The sequence below is a fragment of the Colletes latitarsis genome, chromosome 7 (assembly GCF_051014445.1).
Source record: "Colletes latitarsis isolate SP2378_abdomen chromosome 7, iyColLati1, whole genome shotgun sequence".
NCBI lineage: Eukaryota > Metazoa > Arthropoda > Insecta > Hymenoptera > Colletidae > Colletes > Colletes latitarsis.
Window position 1 is genome coordinate 11510318 of NC_135140.1, and position 16217 is coordinate 11526534.

The 16217-nt window shown below is 38.4% G+C and overlaps 1 protein-coding gene and 1 long non-coding RNA gene across 23 annotated transcripts in view; one reads left to right on the plus strand and one right to left on the minus strand.

Moving 5' to 3' along the window:
- Positions 1-16217, plus strand: part of LOC143343497 (uncharacterized) — an 89152-nt gene that overhangs the window by 14550 nt on the left and 58385 nt on the right. The window lies entirely within an intron of this gene.
- Mhc (myosin heavy chain) overlaps positions 1433-16217 on the minus strand; it is a 46185-nt gene continuing 31400 nt past the window's right edge. For 16 of the 19 annotated variants that reach the window (XM_076768443.1, XM_076768459.1, XM_076768460.1 and 13 more), the window contains exons 16-26: positions 15622-15831; positions 10692-11065; positions 10162-10390; positions 9793-10076; positions 9016-9094; positions 7832-8561; positions 7296-7657; positions 6725-7120; positions 6156-6500; positions 5812-6060; positions 1433-2331 (exon numbers count right to left, since the gene is read on the minus strand). In XM_076768443.1, the coding sequence (XP_076624558.1) occupies positions 2248-2331; positions 5812-6060; positions 6156-6500; positions 6725-7120; positions 7296-7657; positions 7832-8561; positions 9016-9094; positions 9793-10076; positions 10162-10390; positions 10692-11065; positions 15622-15831 (3342 nt within the window). In that variant the 3' untranslated portion in view covers positions 1433-2247. Of the gene's footprint in view, positions 2332-5516; positions 5579-5811; positions 6061-6155; positions 6501-6724; positions 7121-7295; positions 7658-7831; positions 8562-9015; positions 9095-9439; positions 9519-9792; positions 10077-10161; positions 10391-10691; positions 11066-15621; positions 15832-16217 lie in introns of all 19 variants that reach the window. The other 3 variants (XM_076768452.1, XM_076768451.1, XM_076768461.1) reach the window with 2 other exon arrangements.

The window sequence follows — 16217 nt, forward strand, 5'->3', positions numbered from 1 at the left end:
ATGATAACAAAATGTCGGTATCTGAGCACTTTGACCCTGAAATGATAAGCTAATATGAGGAATGAATTATGTATGTTGTTATAGTAAACGGAAATAAATAATACACAAAACTAGCTACTCTGAAGATACATTTTTAAATAAAATTAAATACTTTGGATTATTATTATTAAATTGAGAAATTGATTTTTTATGAAGCACAACAGATTTTAAAAATCAAATTTAATGCCAAACAATCAGTTTGACACTAGTTCCAATTAGTCTTAGTCTAAAAAAAAAATTGTAATATAAAAGGATAAACTTCCGAAAAGGACATACTTCCGATTTTTTTTATAGTCTGGATTGTTACATATTTTGACGTGCTGATTACGAGTATGATAGTAAAAATTGGCGAAAATTTTATTTTTATAGCGGAAACAATGAAAAACCCATAAAAATCATAGTTTTTTTATTTACTTCCGTAAATAATGGGAATTTTGAAAAGTAATTATTAATTATTAAATAAATAAAACTTACTCTGTCTCAGGAGGAATATCTTATGATGGTCACTAATCTTCTCACGGTGGATACATTTTCGAGATTTCAAGATTTTCATTTTTTAAATGTATATTTTTAAATATACTATCTGAAGGAGTTTGTTCTTCCCGCGCGTAGAAGGTGGCGCCACCACGGAGCATAACCGTTTTCCGATTAGCGATCCATAGAACTCACTTCCGCGGAGATTCTTGTACAGAGTAGACGTGTTTGCGGTTACAGTGCGACCACGTATTATATCCGTTATCTATGATTACAATTTATCTATCTCTTCTGTTTATTATAATGTATATATGTGTTTATCTAATCCAGACCTTCATCTAATTATTAAATACCACCAAACACTATCTATAAAGCTACAATCAGTATTAACTTTTTCGACAGTCTATTCTTTCGAATCCAGTTTGATGCAGAATTTGTTTACCACTCCTATGTCTACCTTCCATCAATATTAAATTGGTTTCAGTACTAATTTATTAATTTATTTAATCCCTTGCTCTACAGTGACGATTTTAATTCGTCGTAATAAAATTAAATATTATTGAAAAATGACTTATGATTAGATCAACTGTAATTATACAGCAATCACTCCGTAATTTCTGTCTAAATGCGGTGTGATCATAATCATAAATCTTTAAAGCATGTAATAAGAAGGGTGTAAGAAGAATTATTCATTTATTAATACATACCAGTGTAAAAATGTATCGAATTCTTCTATATCTTGATAATGAAGCTTCAGTCGAAACGTGGTATATAAATTTTCGAAACATTTTGCAAACAATTCGTAAAATCCAATTTTCTCGGCCTATTCGCTTCCGGGATACTCGAATACCTAACATTGAATGTAATTAACACACGCATTCTCGTAAGGGGTCGCTATGGAAAGGAACAAATGTTCGTCTTAGTTCTTAACTTTATTTATTGCTTATTTACTTTAATAAATACATATTTCGGCTCTCTTTATAAATTACAATTAAGTTTATAGGATAGGATTATCATTTGGGTGACATGTATAATATGCGCGCCGCCGTGAAAATCCGCGACTAGCGTTTAAATTCGTATTCGTTGCTTGTCTTCTCATAACGTGTAATCTCGTACTTTTAATTTATTCCCTTTTTTTCTTTTTTTGTTTCTTTCTTGTAATGAATTTATCTTCTTTATTTATGAGTATATCGTTTTCGTCCGCTTGATTCGCGCGTATGCCAGTATGCACGTATTTGTATATGTTTAAAATTTTTTTTTTTATATTGGTTCGCCTCTCATCTCGACCGCTCGCATCTTTCCTTTCTCTCGTTTTCTCTCTTGCTCTTTCACTCTCACTTGTTCACTCTCTCTTTTTCCTCGACCGTCAGCGCGAGTGGTGAAGGTCATTAATTATTTCCCTTCCCACGTTTAGTTTCCCTAATCTGTTCCCAAATGATTTAATATTATTCCAATGTTTGAAACGAGGAAACATTTCTTTTTGACTTTTACTTTTTTTTCCGCTCATTTTGAAACTGGCAAAGTGACCAAGCACGTGGACATTCTCGTGTCGATGAAAGTAAAGATCGTTAGTGTACTCTTGTACGACGGTGTGTCGGTGTGTATGTGTGAATATGATGGGGTGAGTTATTTGGCGAGATGACACGATGAAAGTTCGCTCGTTTGCGATTAATCCTTTCGTTTGTCAAGCTATTGCGATCGAGTCTCTAACGGGTAAGTTGGTCGCGTCGATCTTTACAGTTCACCATCGGGCTGCAGGTCGAAGCGTGGCGGGAATGCGGAACCATCCAATTGGGGTTTGAACGTAGGTCGGTGTGGCTGAAAAACAAATTAACAATTCTTATTCTTTGCGTTTGCGTTCGCGACTCGAACGACGAGTCAGAAAATTTGTTCAAAAGCGCGAATGCAATGTTTATTTCCTTGGTAAATAATGAAAAGATCTTGAAAATTCGTACGAATATGATTTTAGAAGATACAGGGTGTTCGGCCACCCCTGGGAAAAATTTTAATGGGACATTCTAGAGGGTACAATAAGATGAAAATCAAGAATAACAATTTTCTGGCTGAGGCTTCGTTAAAAAATTAAATTAAAAAATTTCAAATCATTCTGAAAAAATTATGTTTGGTTGCGGAGATCAATTACAATCATTTTTGTGGAATACACATACCCCCGAAATTCTACGCACTTTCGAGAAAAAAATTCGACTAGGTACTGAAATTTTTAGACGAAAAAAAAAAATTTCAAATCGTACTAAAAAAATTATTTTAGATTGCAGGAGTCGATTACAATCATTTTTGGTCATTACATATACCCCCAAAATCCTACGTATTTTCGAGAAAAAAATTCCTCACCGAAAATCTAGTGTGAGGCCTAAAATGGTTCCCTGAAATTTCATGCGAATATTTAAAATGTCATAACTTCTGAACCGATTGGAGGATTTTAATGTTTAAAAAGCCAAACAACGCGTATTTTAGTGGGGAATATGTAGAAACAGCAAAAATATTTGAAAAGTTAATCCTTCACCCCGCAAAATGAGAAAAACCCCATAAAAATTGTCCAATTTTTAAATGACCATAACTCTTACAATAGTGAATATATTTCAATGAAATTTTTTTCTGAAGTAGAGCTCATGGGTACCTACAAAAAAGTATTAGATAACTTTTCTGTAGAGCTTCAAACAAATTTATTAAAATGAAAAACAAATTTTTAAGAAAAATCTACAGGGGGTAGGTGCCTAAATTTTTCGGCGAAAAAAAAGAATTTCAAATCGTTTCAAAAAAATTATTTTTGGTTCCGGAGGTCAATTACAATCATTTTTGGTCAATTGACATACTCTCGAAATCCTAACCAGTTTCGAGAAAAAAATTCAATAAATGGATAAATTTTTCGATAAAATTAAAAAATTTCAAATCGTTCTGGAAAAATTATTTTCGATTGCAGGGGTCAATTACAATAATTTTTGGTGAATAGACCTACCCCCGAAATGCTACCTACTTTCTAGAAAAAAATTCAGTACGAGTGGAACTTTAAATGTTCATAACTTCTTAAGGAAACCTCCATCAACAAATTGTTATTCTTGATTGTCGTCTGATTTTGGCCTGTAGAATCTTCCATTAAAATTTTTCGCAAAGGTGGCCGAACACCCTGTATAGTACGATGCTATCGAATGATATAAGTTTTTTGAAAAAAAAACATTGTTTATGTTTTAGTGATGGGATCAAGTACAATATATATTTACGAATACAAGTACACTGATTTAAAGAATTTTCTACCATAATAGTAAATTAAATTTGTATGTTTATTATGCATAATAATAATACGTTTAGCAATTTTTATAATATATTCCTGAAAAGCAAGTAGTTATGGCTTCAAGTATATCGACTTAAAGAATGAAATAAAGTAACGTTATACCTATACAGGGTATCCTAACAATCTTGGTAAAACCAGCAAGGGGGAGGGGAATGATTTTTCAGTAAAGAAATAAGTCGAACTTGTAGAATGAAACTGTTTCTTATAATGCTTCGTTTCCGAAATGAATTTGAAAATTTATATGGCTGTTACCATTCCTTGTCTGACCATCACTCGATATTTCTACTTAAATTCTATCGCACGCTTACCCGATTTTCTCGAAAACGAAGCTCCGCGCGAAACAATTTTATTTTTTCCATTCGACTTAGTCTTTCACTAATAATCATCCTCCAGCCCGGAACACCTTGTATGTAGATTATTTATTTCTAGAGTTGGAAGAGATACTTTCTCCGATTATTCTTAATCCCATCCCTAATGAGGGTCTAATAACATTTCATCGTAGATTAATAAATAAAAACGTTTTTAGGGATTAGGCGACACGTTCTTTGTGTCCTTGCTTCGTTCGAGTATTTGTCGCCGGACGAATGGCCATACACTCGACAAACAACAATAGGAATCGATTCGTTCGAGGGTCCTAACACCTCTCTTCGGTATTTCACTATGAACAATTTCGTTTGTTTAGTTGGGCATCTAGTGACTATGACAAAATTGAAACGGATAAAGAAAAATGACCGGCAAAAATTGTTGTCCGTGTCATTTTAAATAGTCCAGATCGTTGAAGTAAAAAAAAATATAATTTGTTGCACGCGTGACATAACCGACTACTCTATTATAGTCAAGCAGTTACCGATCTAAGTTCCATACAGAAGGAGCTATTCGTAAACTGACGTGATTTCTTTGGGATGGGTGATGCACATCGTTAATTAATGACGAGGAGCAAGCTTTTTTATTCGTAAGCTTCGCCCCCGGAAGTGTTATCGGCTTATCACACAGGTTCAAGAACGAGACTTTGACGACAGGGGTACGCAACAGTTCTGTTTTACACTCATACACAAAAGTTATATAAATTACTTGTATTTATAGCATTTAACTAATGAAATATGTGTAGCTAAACCGAAGCATTTGATATACTATGATATGATACGTGTAGCAAGAGATGAGTCCTAGAATTACACGAGTAAAATTAGAAAATAATTCAATATAGTATTTATTGTAAACACGTATCAAAATTACTCAATTTATGTTTCATTGATAGTCCAAAGGAAACAGTGTCCAAAATGTCTGTTGCAATTTTCATTATTAATAATCTAAAATCTAAAATGAATTGCAAGTAATTCGAAAGCAAATCAGTAAGTTAATTAATAGTGAAGTGGTATCGGGAAGACAAATTACGTAACTTGTAATATTACTTAAAGTAAACAAAATTAGGGCTGTTATAAAACCAAATCGTGGACCAACTATCTATTAAAATTATTTTCTAATGTCACTTATGTAGTCTCAGGACCCAAACTTTGTTATACGTGTCATATTGTATCAAATGTTTTAGTTTAACATATAGATTTTATTAGTTGAATGTTACAAATGTGAGCGTTCTAATGCTTTCGTGTACGAGTGTATATAAAATTATTTTGATTGTTGTGTTTCTGTTGCCTTTTTACACACACACGTGCTTCTAACATGAGCACGAACTTACATGGACCGGCATGATGTTCTTTACTCCATTGCGGAAGGCGCCTTGCGGGCCTTCTGTTGCGGCTACACAAGGACATAGAGATTTTAGAATTAGAAATCCTGCATTGCTGTACTTGTTTGTACGCGAGGTACGCGAGGTACGCGAGGCACGCGAAACTATATTCTATCTTGCGATTCGGGATATTATTTATGGTCACCTAAATGGTCAACTAAAAGTTTCAATGATATTAAAGAAAAAGCTATGAAAAGAATCGACATTAAATTAATAAGAAACGAGATCTGATGAGTTTGCTTACCGCTGGGCTTAGACCGCGCGCGGCACTTCCTCCGCGTCCCTTGGTGCGGAACTTGGTGATCGCCTGTTCGGCAAGATCCGCTCGTTCCTCGGCTTCCTCGAGTTCCTGTTGGGCTTTACGGAATTTGGCAAGATTAAGAGCAGCGATTTCCTCGGCTTCCTCAATCTGTCTCTTGTACGTCTTGATCTTCTGCTGGAGTTTGTCGACAAGATCTTGCATGCGCTCGTGGTTCTTGCGGTCCTCGTCCGCCTAAGATCCATCAAAGTATTTTGTTATTACGTTGCAACGAGGAAAACGATAGATTTGGGTAAGTGATAATGATGATTCGGGGGAAAAATTTTTACCTGGAAGCTCAATTCCTTGATACGACGTTCGGACTTGCGGAGGTTCTTCTGAGCATCGGCGTGTCTCCTTTGTTCTCCGTCTAGCTCGTTCTCCAACTCGCGGACGCGTTGTTCGAGTTTCTGAATGGCCTTCTTGCCGCCTTTCAGGGCGTTTGCTTCTGCCTCGTCCAGACGCACTTGGAGTTCCTTGATCTGCGTCTCAAGAGCCTTGCGCAGTTTTTCTTGAGTTTGAGCGTGATCCTGTTCGGCTCGGAGCTCGTCGGCCAGTCTGGCTGCGTCCACCATTGCTTTCTTCGCCTTCTCCTCGGAATTCTTCGCTTCGTTCAACAGTTCGTCCAGGTCAGACTGAAAACAATTAATTTCCATTCATTTTGTTTCTATCAAAATAGAGCAAAACATCAAATTATCCGAATTAATTGTAATAAAAAGTATATTAATAATTCTTGGATTCAGTTAAGTTTCTTGTTTCTTCTAGAATGTATGCGATTGTAACGGCTCAAATGTTTTAAATTTAAGAGATCGGTGTGCCTTTGAATTTGAACGTTCAACAAGAGAAAATGTGTACTCACGTGAAGGGTCTGGAGTTCAGCCTCGAGTTTCCTCTTGGCAGCGGATATAGAGGCGTTCTGAGCACCAAGTTCGTTCAGTTGCTCGTGGCAATCGGCCAATTCTTGTTCAGCCTGGCGACGTCCGCGATCTGCTTGTTCAAGAAGAGTGCGGCTCTCTTCAAGTTCATTCTGTAGAGCATTGGCCCGACGTTCTGAGATTCCAAGGAGTTCTCTGGCCTCGTCGCGTGCCCGTTGCTCTTCTTCGAGGGCGGTTTGCACGTCCTTCAGTTGCTGTTGGTATCTCTTGATGTTCTTCTGGGCTTCGGCATTCGCTTTGTTCGCGTGGTCCAGAGCAATTTCCAATTCATTGATGTCAGCCTCGAGCTTCTTCTTCATGCGCAGTGCCTCAGCTTTACCCTGTAAATTATTTCAAATTTAATCTTCTAAGTATTTTCAAAATTATAAAATAGATATTAAAAAATAATTCATGTTAAATTGTACGAAAGGCGATTTCTTTAAATAAAGAACTTATAGTCATTATACGATAAAGGGTCGATCGTGTTAAAGAGAATGACGATGCTTTTCGACTAACCTTGGCTTCTGCTTCGAGAGACGCTTGCATGGAATCAAGAGCACGTTGGTGGTTCTTTCTGGTGTTTTCGAATTCCTCTTCTTTCTCCTGGATGCGACGGTCGATTTCTTGTCGAACTTGGCTAAGTTCGAGCTGGCTACGCAAAACTTTGTTTTCTTCTTGTTCGAGAGCGGCTTCAGCTTCCTCCAAGGCGGCTTGAAGTTCATCCTTCTCAGCCTCCAGGCGCTTCCTGGCCTTCTCGATTTCGTGGATGTTGCGTCCACCTTCGCCGATTTGGTCCAACAGGTCTTTTACCTCGTCCGCAAGGTTCTTGTTCTCGCGACGAACAGCTTCCAATTGTTCTTGACCTTCCTCGTATGCACCTAATTTTAATATAAAACAACGTTTAGATAGATCCTTTCACGCGGATTCTAGTCTAAATATGAAGAAACAAAATTATTTTTGGAATTTTATAAGAGAACTGTTTAAGATATTATTTGATTCTTCCATTTCTGTGCTAGTAGCAGAGATCCTCCAAAGACAGACAAATAATTTACCTCTGAGCCTGAAGAGTTCCGTGCTGTAGTTGCGGCATTCCTTTTGGCTGGCGTCGAGTTCTGCTGCAAGATCGTCGACCTTGAGCTTCCATTCGCCGATAATCTTGTCGAAGGCCTTCTGTTTCTTCTCCGCAGCGTTGGCAACCGCTGTCGCGCGATCGACCTCGATCTGCAGGTCCTCGACCTCTGTCGACAGTCTCTGTTTCGTTTTCTCGAGAGCGATCACCTTTTGGTTGAGGGATTCTATGGTCTCCTCGGCTTCTGCCAATCGTGCCTGCAATTTCCTCTTCGCTTCCTCGAGTTCTTCTGCTCTGGCTACACCCTCGGACTCGTATTTCGTGCGCCACAGTTGTGCCTCCGCGTTCGCCTTGCTCAGTTGCCTCTGTAGATCTGCTTTGCCTTCTGCCTCCTCTTCGACTTGTTCCCGAATGTTGTCCAGATCGTGTTCCAGGTTGCGGAATTTACCGAGAAGCGTAGCGCGTTCCCTTCCTTCCTCGTCGGCCAGTCGTTTCGTATCCTCGAGTTGCGTCGTCAACGAGATCTTGATCTTGGAAAGTTGACTAACTTGAGACTCGGCTTCCTCCAGTTGGCGTAAAAGATCGCTGTTTTCGATCGACAGCTTCTTCTTGGCGGCATCGAAGTCGTTCAAAGTGCGGTTCACTTCCTCCAGTTTGCCCTGGGTCTCGTTCAGTTGGTGCTGCAGTTGCTTCACAATCTTCTCTTGGGCGGCCTTTGTTTAACAAGTTTTTTACGTTAGACAGACTCCTTGGAGTGATGTATTTTGCTTGGATTTACGTTTGGAAGAATATTTTTAAAAAATTACCTAAGCGATACTAATCAAAGAATATTTATATGGTTCAAGAAGAGCTTTAGAAAGTTACGAAAATAATTGTTTTGAACTGTTATAGAAACTTCTAGTCGAAATTGAACTTCACAATTGAGTTAAAAGTCTAGTTGGCATACGATGTCGTCCAAAAGTCAATCCAAGCGCGAAATAGGAATGTACAAACGGGGAGCAAGCTTTGCAAGCTGAACAGATTATCCAACGATGCAGGGTATCTAGGAAAACATTCAGAAGACTCATGGAGTCCTCCTGGAACTCGTTTCCGGCCTCGGCTGCCTCTGAAGCTGTTAGTTGCGTTAATTTGCTGTATTAAGGAACATTTTCTAACATACATCCTTACCTTTTCGTTGCTCAGGTGGTCGACGCTCGCTCGCATGTCGTTTAATTCGCTGAAGTATTGAACCTTCTCCTTTTCAACCCTAATTTACATGAAAACAGAGTCGAAACAGGACGATTAGTAATCAGGGTGGACAGAATTACAACATTTTGTCTCGAAACATACATCGATCGATAAAAACCTGAAAATTAATTACAGAAACGGGGAGAAATATTTTCGTGCTTATTCCGGTACGTCGAACAAGACAACTATTTAGGAAACGTAACAAACCACAGTTTAACGAGAAAGTCCCAGAAATTATAGTCATACAGAATTCCGATATCGTGCTAACTCTGGAATTAGATTAAAAACACAAGACACGGGGGAAAACAGACATCATTTCGGATAACTAGGGTCTTGACATTCTCTGGTTCGGTTTTTAATGTACCTTTTCCCTAGCAACCTGATCCGTCGTGGCGCGAGAATTATTCAGCTCGGAGTGGATGTCGTGGCGGCCCTTTTCGGCCCTATTGAAAACACGATATTACTATTGCGAAGCAAAATTTTTCATCGTCGATATTCTATTAAGTCTTTTACGGTTATAAAAAAATATTTCCAAGCAATTCGTCGAGTTAACTCGAAACTTTGTACACGGGTAGATTTCGACAACCGCTTTGCGAATTTTAAATTCGTATTTTGACCAGCTTCTTGAAAGCTCCAGAAATACAAGAGAAATTCTATTTTCCTAATCTCGAGAACTATTTCACGACGATTATATAAGTGTCATTGTCCCCATCGTACCTGGCCTTGAGCTTGTTGAGTGTGTCAATCTGTTCTCCCATTTCGGCAACGGCATCGTTATGCTTCTTGCGCAAACTGGCAAGAGTGGCTTCGTGCTGAATGTTGGCTTCTTCGAGGTCCCTGCGAAGTTTGCTAAGCTCAGCCTCTCTCTTTTTGTTGAGCTCGATCTGAGCGGAGGTCGCGCCGCCAGCTTCTTCAAGCCGTTCGCCAAGTTCCTCAAGTTCTCGTGCAAGGTCGCTGCGTTGTTTCTCAGCTTTCACGCGAGAACCACGTTCAGCTTCGATCTTTCGAAGCAAACCCAAACGCAGATATTTAATATACCATCAACCGATTCATACACCGAAAAAAGATAATTATTCGAGAACTCACCTCTTCCTCGAGCTCCTCGATGCGTGCTTGCAGCTCCTTGATCTGTTTCTGGAGTTTGCCAACCAACGACTGTTCGTCTTCGAGTTTAGCAGTCAAGGACGACAGTTCTTTGTCCTTGCGTTGGATGGTCTGCTCGAGTTCCTTCTTGTTCCTTTCGAGGTCCGCAACGGCTTCTTGCGTGAGTTTCAAATCACCCTCAACCTTCCTCTTAGCCTTTTCTACGTCAGCTCTACACAAATAATTATACACAATTATCGAATTTACCGATTTGCATAATATTCAATTTCAAGATTAAGTGTTCAACATTATTGTTCTAGTAAATACCAAGAAGAAATATAAAAATCCCCATTATATGTGCAATTTTTGTTTCAGACACCGTATAAGTAAACTTCAAAATAATATATCCATATAAATAAAATATATTTAGATTACTAGCAACTTTGAAGATGCAACTATTTCTTTCAAAATAATAATGAAATATTTCAAGATTTGAAGAAATGTTCGAAACTATAATTGTGTAAGACACTGACCGTGATTTCTTCTCACGTTCGAGGGAATCCTCAAGTTCGTCGAGAGTATGCTCAAGTTTGAGTTTGACTTTGTTCAGGTGATTGACTTTGTCTTCAGCTGCCTGGAGTTCTTCGCCGGTCTTCTGGTTCACTTCGCCTTGGTTTTTCTTCTCTTTGTTCAATTTGTTGATCAACTCGTCTTGATGGGCGATCTCGTCGTTCAAGTTGCGAATTTGGTGGTCCTTCGTCGCCTTGTCTGCCTCTGATTTTTGGAGATTCAGCTCGAGGTCTTCGATATCCTTTTTCAAACCTGATACCTCCTGTTCGAGTTTTTTCTTATTTTGGAACAGATTGTTCCTTGAGTCTTCTTCTTCTTTGAATCTGTCATTGAGATCCTGCGATGCAAAACAAAGTTAGCTATCGATCCTTCGACGCTTCCACATTTTTCTTTTAATTAATCCATCCTACGATAACGATAATTGTTTTCTCGACTACCTCTGTTCGATGCTCTTGTTCGAAAGTAGTATCAATTCGTTGCACTTTGTTTTCAGAGTGACCAACTGACGCAGATTGAAAGTTATGTTTTACTATTGCAATCACATTCGGAGTAAATTATCATACGTACAGTTATATCGTACTAGATATGAGTATTAGTACAGTTACTCGTGCCACGAATTACGTAACTTTACTGTCTTTCTTAATAGCTTTTAGACAGAGTATAAATTTTTTTTAAATCACAGTAGAATGACAACGACAAAATCTTGCCAGGTTTCGGGCTTTGATACATGAATTGTTTAATGTATAGAAATGTAATTTAATTAAAAATTCATCGACTACGTGTCCAATAGAAGCATGTCTCCAATAGTGACTTAATAGAGAGTTTACAAACGCGTTCAATTAATTAAATGTGTTGCATCCGACTAATCTAAAAAAATACACGACAGTTCTTGAACATTCGCCAGGAGTAATATGCTTGTTCCAGATATTAATATCCAGACTGAGAAATATTGCATTACGACGATGAAACATGGAAACATAAATAAGTGGTATATTTTAGCAGGCTCGTACTCAGGTGTTGCGTGGGCGCGGTATCATTTGTTACAAAAAACTCTCATAAATCGAGAAAATAGCAAAACTGTTTAAGAGAGTCAAACGTGGCCTTAAACCAAATTTAATTTACGATAAGCCACACGACAGCTTATAAAAGGGAACTAATTTGACTTGGGATAAATGTCTATTTCCGCGTTTTGAGGCAACTGTTTCATTTAACCCGATAGTTTATTTTAAATCAAAATTATTTTCTAGTCGTGTAAAAAATTGGAAAGGGAAATGTAAGATAAATAATGGTATTTACTAATTGTATCATCATTAATTGTATCATCTATTTTGTTTCTAGAAACACGTGTTAGAAAGTTGCTATCGTGACGATCATAATCGATAGAAGATACGGAATATTTAGTAAAATAAGAACCGTTGGATGTGTTTTGTTGAAAATATTTACAAGCCGAGTACCAAGTCCTTCGATCAAAGATTTAATTTTATATTCGCAGCCGCAAAATGTCTGTTTCCATGTTTCAGGGTAACTGTTTGATTTAACCCGATGGTCTATTCCAGTCCAAAGGTATTTTCCAGTCGTGTAAACAATTGGAAAAGAAAATTTACAATAAATAATGGTATTTACTAAATTGATTACGTCTTCTGTTTTGCTTTGATGATTGTGGGATTCCAGAAACACGCGCTAGGAAGCTACTAACGATCGTAATCGATAGAAGAAATGGAACATTTGTTAAAGTAAGAACCGTAAGAGGTTCGTTAATTGATTCGGGGACTAAGAGAATCTCTCGAACGAAGACGAACGGTCAAGAAGTTTTGCGATGACGCATGTAAGTGTACCAACGTATAAATACATCTTACACCTGTTACCTCCTTCGTTTTCTCGGCTGTTCCAGCACATAACCACGCCCACTTTTAATAACCTGGAATCTGGGATCGACGGTAGCTAAATTTGGCTGCTTTAAAGTAGGGGAAGAGCTGTTCGATGTTCCTTCTCCACGACTGAACACCGTTAAATCAATTTAAACGATTTCTCCTGTTATTCTGCTTCTTTCCCCCATCGTTGGCCGTGCTTGGCCGCTTAATTACAAGCTTACTTCCGGTAGTCGCGAATAATCTTCCGCAAATTCGCTTAAACCGCGATAAAATCAATTTTAAGCTATCGATAGTGCCTTTCGAGGACCTGCTTAGGAATTTAACTTATAATAAGCGGAAAATGGCTCATCGCGAAATTTCCCCCCACCTTGCAGATTTCATATCTTCTTTATACTACGTAATGGCGTAGAATGGAATCGTTGAAATATTTTTTTGATCCCAACACGTGGCCGCTGGATTTCGGTTTACAGCGATTATAAATTCTACGACACGACAAGAATAGTCGCGACGAGCACGAAGGGGGGGACCGAAACGATCTTAATATCAATCCTGAAACGAGACTGTGCGACAGTCTCAACCCGTTAAGAATAGTCTGGAATTCTGGAACGAGCCGAGATTCTTTCGTTCCCCGCGATGTAACCGAACCTCATCTTTTTCGAGCATCGTTTCCGTTAAAAATACTCGAATTGACGATTCTGTCGAGAGAAGAAAAGAAAAACGACCGAGAGGACAAAGTTACAGTCGCTTCTGCACATCCGGCGCAAACAAAATACGAGTTTTCGTGGAATGTTCGTTTCACTTTCTCCTCGATTCCCATTTTCTTTAGTCATTTTTGCATATTGCAAACGCTTGCGTTGCCCGGAAGAATAGTTTTTTCCACGTTAACGATGATAAGTTTGACAGACTTTTCCTCGTGGAAAAAAGCAAGTCTAAAAGAAGCATTCTAATAAAGAATACGTATACTTTGATTCACTTTACTCTTACATTTTTCAAATCAGTAAATAAATAGGAAAGTAGTACAAACTATTGTTTACAAATTCAACAACGTAATTCCTATCTTGAAAAAGGAATTAACTATAAATTTATTTTATATTACTCCATGGAGCATAATATCACGATAGATTTGATCTATATTCATCCAAATATTTCAAAATCTGGATGATAAAAAAATCGAAACCACACGGTCTGATGCGAATGCGAGCGAAGCGATCGTTGAAAGGAAAGCAAGAAAATAATAAGAAGGCGTGTCGAGTCGAGGGCGGAATAAATGGTCGTCGGAGACAAAAGAACGGTGGATCGCCGTAATTATAGAACGAATGCAGGAAACGACCGAATAAGTATGGAGATAAGGCTGAATGACTCGTCGGGGAAGAAAAATAGCGCGCTGGACGTGCGGTGAAGTCATTCATGGGTCTGACTAATGATGCGCCCTCGCTACTGTGTGCGGTTCTTGCGCAACGAAGATGTATCAACTTCTTGTCAGGTGCACCGTTCCCGGTAACCCGAGCCAGATTCATTTAAATTATGATCGGACACCGGCGGTGCTCGAATTTTAAGCTTTCCTAAAAAAAACTTCTCCTGGGACGGATCGCGTTCGAAGCTGATCGCCATCTAATTTTACTAAGCCGTGGCTCTTTGGAATTTCGACTTGCAATTGATTTGTCGACCCGTGCCCTGATTAATTACCACCCAACGATCCAAATTTCTCGAAAACCGTATGGAAATAGCGCAACCGTCAGAGAAACTATCGACGTTTTTTTTTTTTTAAATTATTTTTATCTATAGTTTGAATACGCGATACGAATGATGTTTCTTGTTTGATTAAACGCGATACGCGGAAAATACGAGACGATGCTCAGAAATTCATATAAGTTGTTCGTTCCAAATGAACCCTTTCACAAATCAAATCCAATTTGAGAGTGATTCAAAAGGCGACCCATTGATACTTTTTAGCGTTAAATAAGTATTCTGTGTTAATTTTGTGCAATTTCATGTTAGCTTTTGTTCACGTGCAGTACAATTTTTATTAAAATTGTGTAGGAAAAGAGATTTGTAGAAGAACTTGATTTGCAAAAGAGAAATTCGGAGAGCAAAACCTGCAATACAAATAAATTCTCGCATACTTTCGCATCCTGTTATTCTTTCCATAGTATTTGAGGCTTCCCCTCCCACCCATTCGCGATTATTTCGGTTTCTAATATGTTTTCGTAACTATAGCCGTAAGACGTGAATGTCCTCGGTTGAATTTGGGATCGTTGAGAAGACATCGATAACCCCATTCTCTTTTGTTTCGACATTCAGTCATTCCTCTACAAGATATAATTATCGGTTTGGTGCATGATACGATTCTTGGAGGACAAGCATTCATCATCGCGAGATTGGTTTCGTTATCAATGAACTGTGCCAATTGTACTACTTTCTAACGCGAGAGCATTGTTTCGAGCAAACGTTTAGATACACCGTTTCAAAACAGTTGCCAAATAATCACTCAAAAAGAAAGTCAGAAATCGACGAATTCGTTTTTAACCCCTCAACGCTCATATTTTTCGGGTTAACCAAGAATGATCAGTTTTCTTTATTGGATTTGTTTCTAAAAATGTGGTTTTTGCTACTTAATTTGAAAGAAAACAAATATTATCATCCCTTAAACCATTGGATTAAACAAATATCGTTTTTCAAAGCAGTCAGACTCGGGCATGAACGTTAAGGGGTTAAGGTATTTTAACACTGTTTCTACCCGCTGTTTTGTGCATATCTTTTCCTTGCCAAAAACATTTAATTAATTTAACAATTGTAGAAAATGATTAAACTTGTAAAATAATTGCAAATAAAAATTTCAAAGGGGTGTTTTTCGGTAGAAATAGTGTTAAATTAAAACGACTCGACACTGTTAATTCCAAATTTGATAATGACTCTTTTCTCGCGAATTTTTCACCTTTCACTAGAACAAACGAAGTTGATTCGGAATTAAATATTCATCCAGTAAAGTATAGGAGTATCTGGCTTAGAAAAAATGACTTACCTGAAGTTGTGACTCGAGATCAGCCTTCTGAGCAGCCAATTTCAGGGATTTCTCCATATATTCTGATAGGGAGCCTTTCTCGCCATCCAGCTGCCGTTGCAACGCATTTCTTTCCGCGGTTATTTTCGTGTTCTGTTCCTCGAGCTCCTTGCGTAGCTTCTCTTCCCTCTCGAAGGCCTCCTGCGCCTTTCTCGCTTTCTCCTCGAGCGCCTGCAATTGCGATTCCACATCACCGTTCACCGCCGGTTTCGAATCCTCGACCACCGTGTCACCCATCTTATCGTATCCAACGGATCTTCGAACGCAACGAACGATCGATCGATCGAAGAATCTAAGAGCGCGCACCGATTAGGGGAGACTCTTCGTCGATAGGCGCGATCGTGTCGCGATCCGTTTATCGTGTCGAATAAAACGTATAGAAAAATAAAATGCACGAGTAGCTTAATTGTTCCGTCGAGTTCTCGCGGTCGTAGAAAAAAAAAGGTACCACGGTTCAATTAAAAAAAAATTGTTTCGAAAAGGTCGTCGAGAGGTCGCGGGTCCAACTGATCCCCGGTTTACCAGAGGCTCAACTTTTCTACCTAAAATCCCTCTTC